At 43.3% G+C, this 15894-nt stretch overlaps 1 protein-coding gene across 1 annotated transcript; it reads left to right on the forward strand.

Annotated features, from left to right (window-relative positions):
- Positions 1-7310: 7310 nt before the first annotated feature.
- Positions 7311-11809, forward strand: irx1b (iroquois homeobox 1b). The gene is made up of 5 exons (XM_086279821.1): positions 7311-7806; positions 8501-8743; positions 9106-9898; positions 10117-10177; positions 10773-11809. Exons 1-5 carry the CDS (start codon positions 7570-7572, stop codon positions 10819-10821), a joined length of 1383 nt encoding a protein of 460 aa, XP_086135947.1. The 5' UTR covers positions 7311-7569; the 3' UTR covers positions 10822-11809.
- The last annotated feature ends 4085 nt before the right edge of the window (positions 11810-15894 follow it).

Raw genomic sequence — 15894 nt, forward strand, 5'->3', positions numbered from 1 at the left:
GCGGACGTGACAGCACTTTTGGTGTGCATGTGCCGATAATGAGGGCAAGAACCGTGAGCATGAATGAGCCCAAGCTATGATGTAAAGTTGACATTTAGCTCTCAGTCTTTTGAATTACAAATGTAAAAAGTAAATGATTTACAAAACAAAATAAAACATGGCACATGGTACATCTTTTTTGAATCCTTAAGGAATCTTTGAATATACATCTAATATGTTGCTATATCTGCAAACTGTCTTTGACACTATATCTGACATGTGATGCATTTGAACCACAACATAATACAACATCATGTAAGCCTAAACATTTGAAATCAGATGGATTAAATATAACGCCAGACCAACATCTTCCCCTCTTTGCTGGAAGTTAATAGGTGATTAAGCCGTGTTGCTGTGTGGGCCATAGGGACCCAATTGATCTGATCTTTGACCTCTAACTCTGATGAAGGGGGTGGCTGGAGGTCAGGCCTGTAAGAGATACCCTCTTTATCCTTCCACCAGAACGGCAGCTCAAAGCTCGGGGAGGCACCCAGCCAGGATCCGAGGGTCTCTAGCCCTCCTCCCTCTCAACTCACAATCTCGCATTCATACGGTCAATATGAGCCAAAGAGCAAACACCTCTGTGGCCCTGTGATGCTTTGACCTCAACTGAATAGCTTTGATTTTCCCAAGGGTAGCTTATTTTTGCCTTTAATAGATCCTTATTGGATGAGCATAAAGCAAATATTGCAAAGAATAAAAAAAAAAAAACTGGATAAACAATATCTGCTGTGGGTGCTTTGAGTTGATCCTAACTCCTCCAGCTCAGTGATCTCTGTCAGTTCTTAAATGAAGACTGGGCTGATCCTTCTTTCACTCAAGGACTTGTAGGGGATTTTCAGCAGAGAAGACTGTGTAATGCCACTTCTCTTTGAGGTATCCATTGAAGTCAGCACTATTGCATTAAGCTCACTTGTCTTCCTAAGGGCACCTTTTCATCATAACCCACACACATACACATCCCTTCCCTCAAACTCCCCCTTTTAAGTTGAGGTATTGTCTTTAACAGCATTATAACGGTATCATTCCTCTCCCACCGTGAACAACAAAGACAAGAAACGCCAAATCCTAGAACACAGCAATCTGTGTGTGTGTGTGTGTGTGTGTGTGTGTGTGTGTGTGTGTGTGTGCACGCGCGTGCTTTAAAGCAATGCTAATGGGCCCTAAGAAGCATTAAAGTGACCCCTACTGTAACAAAAGAGTTAATAATCCGTTTAGAAAACAATCAGATCCCCGGCCATGAGAAAAGCCCCCTGCTAAGTCTTTCTGTAAAGAGGAGGAGGAGGGAATTCACCTTTTTTTCAGTCAGCAATCTTGTTGAACATGGCTTGTTTTTATCGCACTCTCTATAGGGAATGATGGAACAGTTTTTAACGGCAGCTCTCAGTGAATAAAAAGACAACAAGGTTTGAGTTTCCCAAGCAGACAACAGTTTTGACGGATTCAAAGTGACCCCGGCTCTCTCTAGGTCAGGGTTTGTTATCAGTGCCATCCACTGTAAATGAGCCCCATTGGACTTCTAAAGGAGCTGTTAACAAACAAACGCCGGCTCGCCCGTTAATTGCTAATGATAGGCTTTTTGTCGTGGCTTTCCCCTGTGGGTCGAAATGTTCAATCACCAGGCGAGCTGCTGTCAGGTCAAACTGCCACTGATATAATAGGTGATATAAGCCATTAAGAAATGACATCTCCTGTGCTGTATGTCAAATATCACTGCTATGAGGGGGGGAAAGTGTTACAGAGTAAAAAATAAGTACGAGCTCAGTGTGAGGGATCATTTGACTGCTGGATGTATTACCCGAGGCTGGCAGGCTTATCTGTTATGCATCAGAGTGATCCATCTGTTTTAACATCAGGTCAGAGCTGAATCTATCACTGCTTATCTTTGCTGTCAAGTAGGTGAGGACAGGTTTTTCTTTATCTACCTGCAGCTTGTCCTTCCCTCTTCATTCTCTGCAGTCTCCGACATCCTGAAAACTGATTATGAAGTCAGCAAAAGATTAACTAATTAGCCAAACTAACAAGCCGAATGAAGAAATGCAATCAGATGAAAAAAAGAAAAACATGATTTTTATTTATTTCCAAAGCATCCCTCGTTGTGTCATTTTTTGCTTAAATGTGATTGGAGAGTGTATCCTTCCTCATTTCTTCAAGGAATAAATCTACTTGAAAGCCTTGCCTAGCGCCTTGAGGCGACTGTTGTTGTGATTTAGCGCTATATAAATAAAATTGAATTGAATTGAACTGAAAGAAGATAACACTAGAAAGAGGTTTCTTATTTACATTTTGCACGAATGGTGAATGGGTTATCTTTCATGTAGTGCTTTTTTTCCTTTTTTTTTCATTTTGCAACAAAACATAGCAAAAGGGGCGATCGTGGCTCAAGAGTTGGGAGTTCGCCTTGTAATCGGAAGGTTGCCGGTTCGAGCCCCGGCTTGGACAGTCTCGGTCGTTGTGTCCTTGGGCAAGACACTTCACCCGTTGCCTACTGGTGGTGGTCAGAGGGCCAGTGTCCGGCAGCCTCGCCTCTGTCAGTGCGCCCCAGGGTGGCTGTGGCTACAATGTAGCCAGTGTGTGAATGTGTGGATGACTTGATATGTAAAGCGCTTTGGGGTACTTAGGGACTAGTAAAGCGCTATATAAATACAGGCCATTTACCAAAAGTAAAAATGATAAGAGTGAAGTTCCACTGATTTTTTAATTGTATTTTTGTAAACACGCCTCCCTGGGCCTGATTCTGCCAGGGGTTTCTTCCTGTTAAAAGGGAGTTTTTCCTTCCCACTGTTGCCAAGTGGATGGTTAATGCTTAACCTTAAATCATTAATTCTGTTGGGGTTATTATTCCAGTTGTGTTGTGTTTAGACTTTGATACTTGTGCCTGTGCAGTTTGTGGTTTTTCAGTGTTTACATTGTCAACTACACTGTAAAGGTTTAGCTGTGAACAGGCTGGTTGTTCCAGTGTTAGTAAAAACCAGTGTTCTGTAGCTGTGAACAGACGTATGGACTGGTTCTTATATAGCATTCATACAAACTCTTTTCTCTGTGCTTAAGTGCTTTCTATCTAACACTGTACAATATTATGTACAAGTAAAAAAAATTGTCACTTAGTAATTCATAGTGGAATTTATTTGTTGTGAAAATTTTCTTATAAAACTTGCTAATCTAAAGCTTTTGTACCAAACCAGGCAAGTTTTCAATGTAAGCTCACCAGCGGCTAACTTTAGCATACAAACCAATAAGATCTTTATTGACTTTCTGTGTAGATCATGGAGAACTTGCGTGTACTGGAATATTCTTGGTATTAACATATCTTTGCCATTAACTATGTGGGTTTGAGATTAAATACAGTGTAATATGTATGAGCTTTGATTGTATTATGTAAGTAGTTACTATATGAAAATCTTACCACCCTATAAACACGCCCCATACTGTGAGCTTCAAACTGTGATCTTATATATTTATAAATCATCCATTTCTGGTCACACATCTATAATTTGTGTATTTATCTTATAAAAGATGGAATTAGCCTCTGGATTATGACATACGGGTTAGTTAATTCAAGTCTTGAAGCATCAAGCTAAATCTTCAAGCTGACTAGCAACTTGTCAGTCACACGATAACGTTGTGCTCCACCTCCACTGGAAGTCAGGTGTCAGCGACAGGACTGACGCCAGTCCAGAGCTGGCTGTGTTCTAGTACTGGTAGTTGGAAAATCAAAGAAAAACATGATTTGTTTGGGTACTCAACAAAGTATTGTCATTATTCCTGCAACGCTAGCAATACAAAAACATCACTACCACGTGTTCCTGCAGACATGCTGGCCAGTGTTCTTGTGTGTGGCTTTTTTAGCATGTTACAAATACACAACAGTGATACTACAGATGACAAATTCTATAGTTTTGCTGCTTTTTGTGCACACTGTCTGCAACATGGATTGAGAAATCAGAGGTTATTGGGGCCTCTCGAACTTTCTGAGTTGGAAATCTGATTTGAGGGGACATTCCAGTTTAAAATTCTAACTGGAAAGTCAGGATTTCTGATTTCATCTGTGTTTACTCTTGTGGAGTTTTATTTGGAAAGACTTAAAACTAGCAAATGAGACCATAAATCCATCAGAAATGTATTTAATGAGGTCATAGAGCAAGGGAGCTCAACTGGCATTTCACCATAGACCTCTATTCAACTGAACCGCTGTTTGTAAGCCGAGGAGTCGCCCCTGCTTGCCAGATCCAGGCAAGCAGGTGGCTGAATGCAGATCCAGGTTTGACACCAGGAAGTGACGACTTACTTTTACATACAGATTTTATAAAAGGCAGAGAATAACACTGTGGAGTTTTTAGCTGAAACATACTGTAAATATAATTTTACTACTAGTTTATTCCACTGTAGGACATTTTGCTCCAAATAAAATGGTGACATGTGGATTTTGTATCATAATACCGATATGTACAGGTTTAAAGTACTAATTTAAGACACACATAAAGAGAAATTTGGACTTTCTCCTGTTTTGGTAGATCTTCAGCCAAAGTTACTAACCATCAAACATCAGTAATGACAGCATACAGTCATGGCATCAGGTTCGCTGCCAAATTGACTAATTGGCAAATAATGGTGTTTGAAAAGTGTGAAATCCTCATGATTATTCGTCATTATATTATAGAAATATGTTTAAAAAGCATTTAAAAAAAATAAAGTAAAAATTGAAGTTGCAAAAGTGCATGAAAAGTCAACTTTGTGCCACTGCCAAAGATCCTCAGAGTGTAAAATACTGCAGTGCAATCACTGATATTACACTCAGTGTGTGTCCATTTGTTTTTGCTGCTCCCCCACACTGTAGACCGATGACTTTTGTAGATTATTTTCCTTTAATTTTCTGTCACTGTTGCAAATGTAGGACTGTGTGAACAGCAAATCTGAGGCCAAACAGTATCTACGAATACCAAACAAGTTAATAATTCAAACATTTTTGCATCACTGTTGCCACCTCTCCTTTGTTGAACTGTTAGCAAACACACAGAAAAAAAACAGCTTTGTGATGTTTGGAGGCTTCTTCATTTTCCCCGCTGCAAATTACCCAAGAGGAAATGGCCAGTGCGAGTGGATTGTGGGGACTTTATTCGTCTGTTTCCTGCGGTAAGTTATTCCTTTGTCTGGGCCGAGCTAATAGCAGGGAATGGGATTCAAATAGAGTCAAGCTGCCTCCTGAGATCCCTCAATCCACCGTCGCCATAAAAAGAGGTCTGAGGCCAGTCTAAATATTTGGTAGTCTTAGCAGGTTCATGTTAAAAGACACACACACACGCACATGCACGGCGCACACAAACGCACAGGGTGAATGCACAAGCAGGCCGAGGCTGTGAAGTTGAATGGCATAGCTCAAAGCCTTCCTCCCCCTATCCCTCCCTCTTTCTCTCTCGCGCTCTCTCTCTCTAAACCGCCAAACCATTCTCCCCCTTTCTCCAGCTCAGAGGAATTCATTAACTGCCTCTCCACAGAGACACTATGGAAATCAGGCAGCTACAAAGGCAGAGAGGGAGAGAGAGAGAGAGAGAGAGAGAGAGAGAAAGAGGGAGAGAAGGGAGGGAGGGGTGATGGTGGTGGTGAATGGGGCTATATTATCCTATTAGATGGTGGATATGTCTCGTTTCCCTCCCCTGTCATGAGAAAAACATTAATTTTAAGTGAGGAAGGGAGGGAGAGAGAGGCAAAGACTGAGAGAGAGAGAGAGGGGAAGAGAGAGGGGGTGGGGGGCTGAGGGGTAGATGGTGAGGGTCTTTAACGTTGCTCTTTTATCGAGCTGAAATGGAGAGTCCCCTGGCTCCATTTACCTTGGCAATGAGGATAGAGGCGCTCTCCATGAATGCCATTTAAAATGCCATGGAGATTAAGCATCCTCTCTCCCTCTCCCGCTCTCTGTTTCTCACACACACATATGCAGCGGCAGCAGTGGCGGCGGCGGGGCTCGTCATAATATGTGTTTAGGAAAAACAGCTTTGAGATTCATGAGTAAAGCCCTCTAGGTGCCAGCGCTGAGGAGGGAAGAGAGCAGAGAAAGAGACAGAGAGGACCATCACTTAGCCAGAGTGGGCTTTAAGCACTGTAATTAAATCATTAGACCCCTCTTCCCTCCCCCTCTCCCTCCCCTTCCTCTCTCTCCTCTCTCTCTCTCTCTCTCTTGGCTCAGCCAAGCTCATCAGGAGCTCAGAGTGTGAAATGATGAATCTGTATTTATAGGGATGGAGTAATTACAGCGCTAACCTCTGAGGGGACCCAGGAGGGCCACAGGGCCACAGAGCAGGGTGCAGGGTGCTCAACCTCATTAGCACTGCCCAAGTGTGCGTGTGTGTGATAGAGTGTGTGACACAGTGTGTGAAAGGAGGTGTGTGTGTTCAAAGAAGCACAGTTGCTATGTGTTGTGATGGTTAAGCCTGTCAATGAGGACACATCAGCCTGCCTCCTCCCACACGTGAGGGTCCATTTTTACACTTTCTCCCACATACATATGGTCCCCCCCCCCCCCCCCCCTCAAAAAAAAAAAAACACCACCACTTTTCATCTCATACCTCAAATTGCTATTTGAGGTATGAGATGAAAAGTGGTGGTGCTTTAACATTTCTGCGACATCTGCAACTGATACCAAGGGCCTACAGTAGTCTATTCTTCTCAGCAAACATCTGTCATTTTCCACTCCACAGCTCCCGTGCGCTCCGTATCGCTGCCATCTCCTATCATCTTCGATCTCTGTCATTACCTCCACTCTCCTTTATCTCAACAGCTCTGAAAACATAAGCTCCACTGACTTCCGCCGATAATCACGGACATTCCTCGTGGATCTGTCCGACCATATCAATGCTTCCCGGCCCATCTGCTGGACCAGGAATGTCCGGGCATACCCCACGAGTCAGCAGTCAAAGCACCGAAAAATGACACCAAAATACGGAGAGATTATTATTATTATTATTATTATTATTATTATTATTATTATTATTATTATTATTATTATTATTATTATTATTATTGTAGTAGTAGTAATTAATGAATTCATTGCGCAAGACACACATACACTGCGCACACATGCGCGCACACACACAGGTTACCTTTTCGGTAGACACAGTGAAGACTGTCGAAATTAAATCACATACATCAATACACACGCACACACACGCAGACGACCTGGGCTAACCAATGCACTAATCGCCTGCCCCGGGCATAGGAGGAGCTTGGTGCTTAAGTAGGCTGCCAATCAGTCACTCAGCTCCACATCCAGAAGCTCCTGCGGCCAGACATACGCATCAACTCCGCACTCGAAAGTGCCAAACTGCTCCTGAGACACAACTCGGTGGAAGGGAAGGCTGACAGTTTCTTCTTTTTTAAGTGGGGGTCATCCTGATTTGTTTTGTTTTTTAACTGTCCCGTTTTTCTGTTCTTTTTTGGGGATTCCTTCTTTCTTTTCTTTTTTTTCCCTGCATCATCTTTCTTTTTTTCGCTCTTGTGACTTTGGGAGAGATTTACTGCACGCATACTCCGGACATGTCTTTGCCTCAGCTGGGGTATCCCCAGTTCCTCAGCGCCTCCCATGAGGTGTACGGAGGCGAGCGGCCGGGCTCTGCCCGGGAAGGAACCACCGAGGGCGGCGTGAGCTCATCAGCGACCGCCGCGGCTGTCGGCTCCATGCTGGGGATGTACGGAAGCCCATGGGCGGCTCATAACTACAGTGCCTTTCTGCCGTACAGCGGAGCCACAGACCTCGCCCTCATATCCCAGATGGTGAGAGATGATACACGTTCAGGTGTTCATAAGAAAATAGTGAGGCTGAGCTTTTCACTGTAATGCGTAAATACAACTTGAACCATTTAAATGGCGGGTTGTTCGCTTTTTTTTATTTGTTTTTTAAGAGAATTTTTGTGAATTTTATTTAGATAAATTAATTATTAATAATTAATATTTAATTGTCTGTGTGTTGGAGCTATAAATTCTTGGGTGAATTGCAAAGAACTGAATAGCCACATAACACAAATGAACGATCTCTGGTAGCGTGACACTAAACTTCAGTTTCAAATTTAATTTGAGGTCATGGTTTTTGAAAGCGTGAACATAATGTTGTTGTTTTTGTTTGTTTTTTGCTTTTTTTTCTACAAATGTGGACCTGTCTACTGTGGTAGGCTGCACGTTTTAGCATAAAGGCATTTATCAATATTGAATTAAATAAAAATCAAAACAAAATAATATGGTAGGCCTAGATCATAGAAATTTGCAAGCGACCTAAAAATGAAGGATATTTGTTGTGATCTGTGTCTGATTACTGATTTTTTTTTTTCAAACTTGTAAGTTTTTTGTTTTGTTTTGTCACGCAAAACGTTTTTGCTCCAAATTTCCATTTTTTCTGAACTTGAGGCGCAAATATCTTTGGAGTTGCTCAACAAGTTGCCCCCATTTTTTTTTTCTCCCAACAACATTCCAGGGCTCACAGTATGAGCTGAAGGACAGCCCGGGGTCCCACCCAGCTTCTCTACCTGTTCACACCGCCCAAGGCTTCTACCCCTACGGCCAGTACCCGTACGGAGACCCGTCAAGGGCCAAAACGGCCACAAGGGAGACCACCAGCACCCTGAAGGCCTGGCTGCAGGAACACCAGAAGAACCCTTACCCCACCAAAGGAGAGAAGATCATGCTTGCTATCATTACGAGAATGACACTCACACAGGTGGGCAGCGTGATATGTTTTCGGAGCTCAATTTGTATAAAATGTTTCAGTTCAGTGGTCTTTCTGGCACCTTACAAGCACAATTTGGTGGGCATCAGCCTCCAGGCCCACTTAAAATAAATCTCTAATCATTATTTTAAAGGTTTTATTCTTCATTTTAATGTCCTTCAATAGCACTGCTATTTGTTATGAGAACTCAGTTGGCCCATATGACTGTTTTTAATACACCTGCAGAGGGAAAAAAGCTCAGGAATAATAAATAAAATCAGATGTCTTTTTAAATGTTTTATAATTCCCCATCTACAGCTTTCAAACCACAGCATCTGAATAATAATGCTTAAAAACGCGCTTTTCTTTTACAGGTGTCGACGTGGTTCGCGAACGCCCGCAGACGCCTGAAGAAGGAGAACAAGGTCACCTGGGGCCGCAGCGCTGAGGACCGGGACGGCCGCATCTTCAGCAGCGACAACGAGGACGAGCACGGCAAGAACGGCAGCGACGACGAAGATGAAGAGGAGGAGATAGATTTGGAAACCGTCGATATCGAGAGACCCGAGGAGCAGCGCGAAGGGGAGCGTGGCTCCGCGAGGGGGGAGGCCGAGGCGGGCCTGTCCGCCGCCGAGCAGGCCTCTGAGTCGAAGAGCTCGGAGAGCAGCAGGACGCTTTCTGCGGAGGCCCTGAGAGGAGCCGAGGCGGGTGTTTCTCTCGGTAAATCGCCCAGTGTCAAGCTTCCCGCGGATCATTCGCCCGGCAGGCAGGAGTGCCAGAGACCAGCACAGAGCAAACCTAAAATCTGGTCTCTGGCTGAGACCGCCACGGCGCCCGACAGCTCTCACAAATCTCCCCCCGCGGCCCTTGCGCACCACGCGGCTTTGGCCTCCACCGGACACCCGGCCTTACTCCCGGGTCACGGAATATATACGTGCCAGATTGGCAAGCTGCACAACTGGGCCAATGCAGCTTTTCTGAATGCCAACTCTCTTTTGAACATGAGGTCGCTCCTGGCAGGGGCGCCGGCCGGACACCTGCCCGTCCACGGCGCAGTGCCGGCTGCGCGTCGTGACGCACGACCGGCAACGGTCGGCACGGGAACGTCGGGTACGGAAGACGACAGCGATCTAGAGTCATCAGGGAGCTTCAGTCCAAAAAGAGATGGTATGGGCCTGATTTCAACTTCTTCTTCTTATTATTATTATTATTATTATTATTATTATTATTATTATTATTATTATTATTCATAGGACTTGTTCCGTTGAATCACTCAAATGGAGACAACAGCAGCTCTCCTTCCTGCAGGGCAGTTTCACTTTATTTTCAAAGGTAATTTCACGAACACCTTGTCACTCACTAGTTTGTTTTCTTTCCTTCCGCAGATGAAGAGAGCGACCACAGGCCCGATTCCCTGAAGTCCCCCTTTCAGATGATCACTGACAGGTGATTTCAAATCAATTTTGGCATTATAACACCATCAGCCTCGATTAAATGAACCTTACAGCAAGAGGTAAACACTGTTACACCTGACTGGTTGGGGAGGCAGAACTCGGCACATAAATCATACGATTGAGTCCCCACTTTAACGCCTCGTCAGGCAGGAGTCTGATATATTCTGCGCCTCTCCCTCCCTCTCTCCCCTCCCAGCCTGCCCCCCCATCCTCCAACAATGAGCTATCGCCACCAAGTCATTTAAATAATCTGCCGCTATTTATTCACGCCCCCCCCCCCCCCCCCCCCCCCCTTGAATGAAGCTAATGTATGTCAAAGAAAGCCCTGATGGCAACATCATGAATGAAGCAGAGCGTGAAAAGACATAAAACAATTTACCTATAGTGGGGTTTCTAATTTGCATAAATACAGCTTAACACCGTTTGAAGGAAACAAACTCGAAGTGTTAAAAAAGTTGCTTCGTTAGTTTAAACGAAGGATTTCTTTTTAAGAGTAAAATTGCCAAATTTGTTTCAGATAATATAATTATAATGTCTAGACTTTATTCACCTCTGAGCAATAGTTTCCTCTTCTTCTCTTTCCTCAGACCTCACCACGGGACAGCAGCACAGCGAGTTCTGACAACAACAATATGAGAAGAGAAAGAAAAAGAGGAATAATTTTATTTAATGGAGAACAGTTTAACGAAGGATATTTTTTGGACTGGGAGGCCTGTTGTAGTATTACTGTTTAGCTTCCACATGAAAAAGAGATGTTCGCGTTTTTTGTTTGTTTGTTTTTTGTTTTTTTTAGTCTCTGAATCACTTGTATTTCTCTTTTATGTCCTCTTATGTCCCCCCTCTGTTCCTCTGTTGTGAATGGAAACCTTGGAAAAAAAATTGTAAATACAGGATATGAATTTGTCTTTAAAGAATATATTTTTTGGGAACTAAATAAATGTCATTATAGCGCTTTATTACTGAAGAAAATCCCACCACCTGTATTTAATAAGAGGGGACCAATTTCCAGCCAAAGAAATCAAAGAAACAAGGGCAGAATGCAGATTAAGAAGCACTGTAAACTTCCTAAACTAAGCACACATTATTATTAGTATTGTTTTTTTTTTTTTTTTAGTGCCTGAATTTAGGATTTTTATAACATAAATTTCCAATAAGTAACCAGTACAATACAGAGAGTGCAATTAATGTATGCAGAGAAATTCTCCTTCAAGAGCTCAAGTGGATTTGGTATTTTAAGGGTAATTATATATCTATATTAATATACATATAATACAAGTATTGCAGTTAATCTCCAGCTGACCTCGTCGTCCCTGTGTCTAGTTTGTTTCACACGAACCATGCAGTGTCAGCTCCTTTATTTTTTTAAACTACCAGGAAAGTCAGTTTTATTGAAACCTGCACTCTCGCCAACAAAGCTCGAAGACTTATGCCCGTGCCTTGGAAACCACTGCAAACGCTGCGGAAATTGAAAATTGAAGATTTCCAGGACCTTGTGAACCTGCGCTTGTGCTTTCAGCCCAGGCCTCCTCGCTTTAATGTTGGATTATACCCCTCTGTGCCACCACTGCTGCCTCTGAAATATGGATCAGACGGAGAGGAAAGGCCAGCAAGCCAGTATGGGGGCAGCAGCTCTCGGGGGAGGCGAGAGAAGGGGTTGGGGCGGCGGTGGTGGGCTTGTGTGTCACTTTGTGGCATCCTTGACGTTCACAGGCCCAAAGACAGGGGGGTGCATAGAGAGAAAAAGAGAGAGAGGGAGAAGATGGTGGGGGGTCTGAGAGCTGCTAACGGCGACTGCTTTCAAAGCTGTGGTCCGATGCTTGGTTTAGCGGCACAGTTTGGGGCCTCTCAAGGGGCCCAGACAGCTCCAGGTTTACGTGCAGATAAAATTTAGATTGACGTGTTTGTTGAAATCTTTGCTGCAAGTCTTTGAAAGTCTGGTATTTAAAATTATTAACACTTACTAGTTAGATGGAAGAAGGGAAGTGGCCTTAGCAAGGTGCTGTTAAAATGTGGCCTGTAAAGTGTATGATGAAGTTTAAGCAGTGAAGTACTGCTGAAGTCTATAGAAGTACAAATTTTGGAGTAAATTTGGTTTTAAAAAATTACATATATTCAAAGGTGGAAAAATCTATATGTGGCAATATGTTAGATAGCTGCTTTCTGCCATCCAGTAGCTTAACACCAACAGTTGATAACAGGACAGCAGCTTGTGCATTAACTTTGATTTCTTTGTTAAACTGTTTTGTGGAATGGAAATTAATCTAAATGAGGTCCAGATTGGGCATCGAGCAAAACTACAGTTATATGGTGATCTGAATGTAAATCGTGCTCTGGAAGGAGACGAAAATAAAATCAGAACCACCAGATTTGTGAATCTGGAGATTGGCTCAATGCTGCCACCTGACTCTCAGAGAAAGTAAGAGCACGGCTGCCCCCACGGTGGTGTCTGCACCACCTCTCAGGTACGATACGCAAACCTTTGCTGCGGGATCGGGTTTTGAAAGCCGAGCAGCTCCTGGAACTGTTGTTTGCAAAGAGCTGACATCCTGACAGCCATCCAATCGGAGGCGAAAAGAACTAATTTGGTCATTTTTTAATTTTATTTTGATAAACTGGAAAGGTTTTATCTGAGATATAAAATATATGAAGATACACTTTTTTCTTTTTTTTAATTGACTCTCCACTGGACTTAAAGCAGTGAGGAGTAACCCTAAGCCAGGCATCAAATACTACTTATTATGAACTCCAGTTCAAAAACACAAGCACTATAGTTTTTTCATCTTTAGGACCACAATCTGAACAAAGACCAAAATTGCCCATCGCCATGGTATATATATGTTTTTCGAAGTCAGACTGTCTTAAAAAAAACAAGTAAAATACTTTATAATCACATTATAATTCTAAAATCCTACATTTGATCTATTGTGCTCAAACATCACAGTTTGTCTCGTCTAACTTTATTAGATTATCCTAAAAATTTGATCCACGTTTAAAAAACAATATAGGCACAAGTGATCAAAATCTGAGATTTTACATTAGTCCTTTCTCTAATTAATTTTTTTACAATTATCATTATATTAATGGTCCAGTCCAGTTCAGTTATTCTATTGTCTCCGCCGAGAAGCTTTCTCGGGCTGGCTCCCGACAAATCATCCCCACAAAGAACAACATGAAACAGCACACATAATCCTCCAATAAGAATCACTCAAATTTATATGTATATAAAAAACACAAAAAAACGAAACCTTTCATTTTTTAAACTGACATGTAGCAAATTTTTGCATTTTCCCCATAAACAGTCTTAAAGGAATATGTTAGCCGTTAGCTGACTCAAAATCTCCCTTAAAAAACATCTTTTCTGATTTTGCTTTCCTGTGGACAAAATTATAAAGTGCTTATTTCCCTCAAAGAGATGCTGGCAGGCAAATTTTGCCACTCCTGGACAAAGGCAGGACATTCTTTTAAACCTGATTTTTAAGGTAAGCTACCAGGCTGCCGAGTGTGGTTTCATAACGATGTTGGAACCTCGCCGTAAATCTGACGTGCGTATGAGGTGTGGGGAAAAAAAGAGGAGCGTCGTGACTTGTGACGCTTTCTCAAAAGTCAGCACGGCACTCGTCTGTCCCTCTGCTTTCCCACCCACGTACCCAGAGTGTCAGCAAACGAGGGACGAAAAGAGCAAATTTAAGTCTAAAGAAGGCAAATAAGGGAGGGAGAGATGATGCAGCGAGGGTTGTCATTGATGTGAGAGCGGCGTGGAAGGGAGCCAGACACTTGAGGCCATTTTCATTTCCTCTGCCAGCTCTGACAGACTGCCATCAGCACCGCTGAGGAGAATATCAGCCGCTCCTCTCGCTCGCACCCCTTCACTCTTTCGAACAATATGTTATTCTGTCAGAGTTGGAAATCAGTGAGCTTAGCATGATGGGGCTGAAAATGACATCAAATGGCCTTTTTATATCTGTTACACGGCGTGTCCAAAACATGTTGCGTTATGAAAGGAGTGGAAAATGCAGTGCAGATCCAAAATATGATTAGGTTTTTCTTTTTTTCTCTCTTTTTTTTGTTGTGCCAAAGCAAACTCCATCAGAGTTTAGGGTCCAAATTGTCCTGAAACTTTTCGACTGGTAGAATCCAACAGTTTATAAAAAGAAACACAACACAACACAAGAGTCTCTGTGTGGAGTTTTAGAGTCATATCAACTCCTCAAACTCTCAGTGTGAGCAGAGTCTTTATTGGTGCTTTGGTATTCTGATATAGGCTCTTTGGTGAGTTCTAATCCCCATTAATAAGGCAGATTATGGAAGGGATTTGGCTTTGATTTGCGTGTCCCACTGCTCTTTTCTGTCAGCGTCTCACTCTCTCTATATATATCCTCGCGTTTCCTTTCTCTCTGCTCCTCTGTCGTCTTGATGGGATGTTCAGGGATTGAACAATGATCGCCTCCATGTGTCATCCCCCCTTGCAGCCCCCCCTCATCACTCTTTTGCCATCCTCCTGCGATTATGCCCACATGTATGAGGGCTCCCGGTCGCCTGAATAGATTTGTTAAAGGCCCCCAGTGGATGAGAGAGGTCCAAGCCTCGAAGCCTGGCCCTCGTGTGCAGGTCTATCCCCTTTTCGAGGGACTCGGCATGGGGGTGAAATCCCCACCGGTTGCCCCTTCCTCCTACAGCGATTACCCCTCTGCTCCTCCGCCACGCAGAGATAATCGGGCTTATGTAAAGACGACGTGCTCTTTTGACAGTCATCAGCTCATCAGTGATCCAATCGAGCCCAAATCCGCCATTGTTCACCCATCAAAGTGTCTCAAATCCGCTTGTGCAGGAGAGAGGGCCTGCACTCTTTATCCTGCCAATCACTCCTGACATTCCTGCCACAGTTGCCATGGCCTAGGGTCAGAGGTCGTGAAAACAGAGAGCATGAGCTGACTTGCGGAGAATGGCGAAGCGCAGAAGGAGGGACTCTCTGCTCAACGGCTCCATTGGTCATCCAACGCAGGGGGTAAATGTAGACAAGTTAGGACTCTATAGCCCCGCTGAGAGGGCCAGCCGGACAGAAAGGGACATGAGCAGGGGAGGAGAAAGAAAGGGGGGATGATGAGGCAGAGAAAAAGGCCATGGGAAGAAAAAGAGGGCAAGAGAGGTGTGTGGGGGAGAAATGAGAGTTAGGGAGGGTCAGTGTTTGATTGCCAAATAGGCTTTACAGAGCTTGACCTCAAGGGGCTTGGAGAAGAAAAGGACTGACACGCGGTTAAAGTCCCTGGAGAAGTAATAATTAACATGGTAGTTAATATTTGTGGAATTTTTAATGGACTTTCTGCACGTAAAACTCTTTAACACTGCAGCTCAAGACCAAGCTACAGAAAAAAACAACACAAAACAAAACGGTGTGTGTGTCTGGATGCTAACTGCTGAGCTGTAATTTGAAATGGAAATGTACCTCCCAATGCAATGAAGCTAATGCATGTCATCGCAGGATAAGCGGGGCACTGGGTTAAATCTGTTGTAATGTTGTCAAAAGAATAATTTTCTGTACCCAGTGTATACGTAAGTGAGCAAATGTTTAGCCTAGACAAGATATCATAGGGAATTTAGACCATTCACTGTTCCTCCGCAGGGATTAGTGGAATTAGGCACAAAAGCAAAGTATCAAAACTCATGGGTAATTCAACAAGCTCCACAATACTGAGTTTACAGAGTGCTGCT

The sequence above is a fragment of the Aulonocara sp. 'chitande type north' Nkhata Bay genome, linkage group LG22 (assembly GCF_057382095.1).
Source record: "Aulonocara sp. 'chitande type north' Nkhata Bay isolate Kocher_YH1m ecotype deep benthic linkage group LG22, A_spYH_male_GT1.1, whole genome shotgun sequence".
NCBI classification, from domain to species: Eukaryota; Metazoa; Chordata; class Actinopteri; order Cichliformes; family Cichlidae; genus Aulonocara; species Aulonocara sp. 'chitande type north' Nkhata Bay.

Excerpts from the sequence above, each read along its gene's own strand:
- irx1b (XM_086279821.1), top strand. The coding sequence starts at position 7,570 with ATGTCTTTGCCTCAGCTGGGGTATCCCCAGTTCCTCAGCGCCTCCCAT. Across the intron at positions 7,807-8,500 it reads TCGCCCTCATATCCCAGATG|GGCTCACAGTATGAGCTGAA; the intron begins GTGAGAGATGAT and ends ACAACATTCCAG. Across the intron at positions 8,744-9,105 it reads CGAGAATGACACTCACACAG|GTGTCGACGTGGTTCGCGAA; the intron begins GTGGGCAGCGTG and ends TTTCTTTTACAG.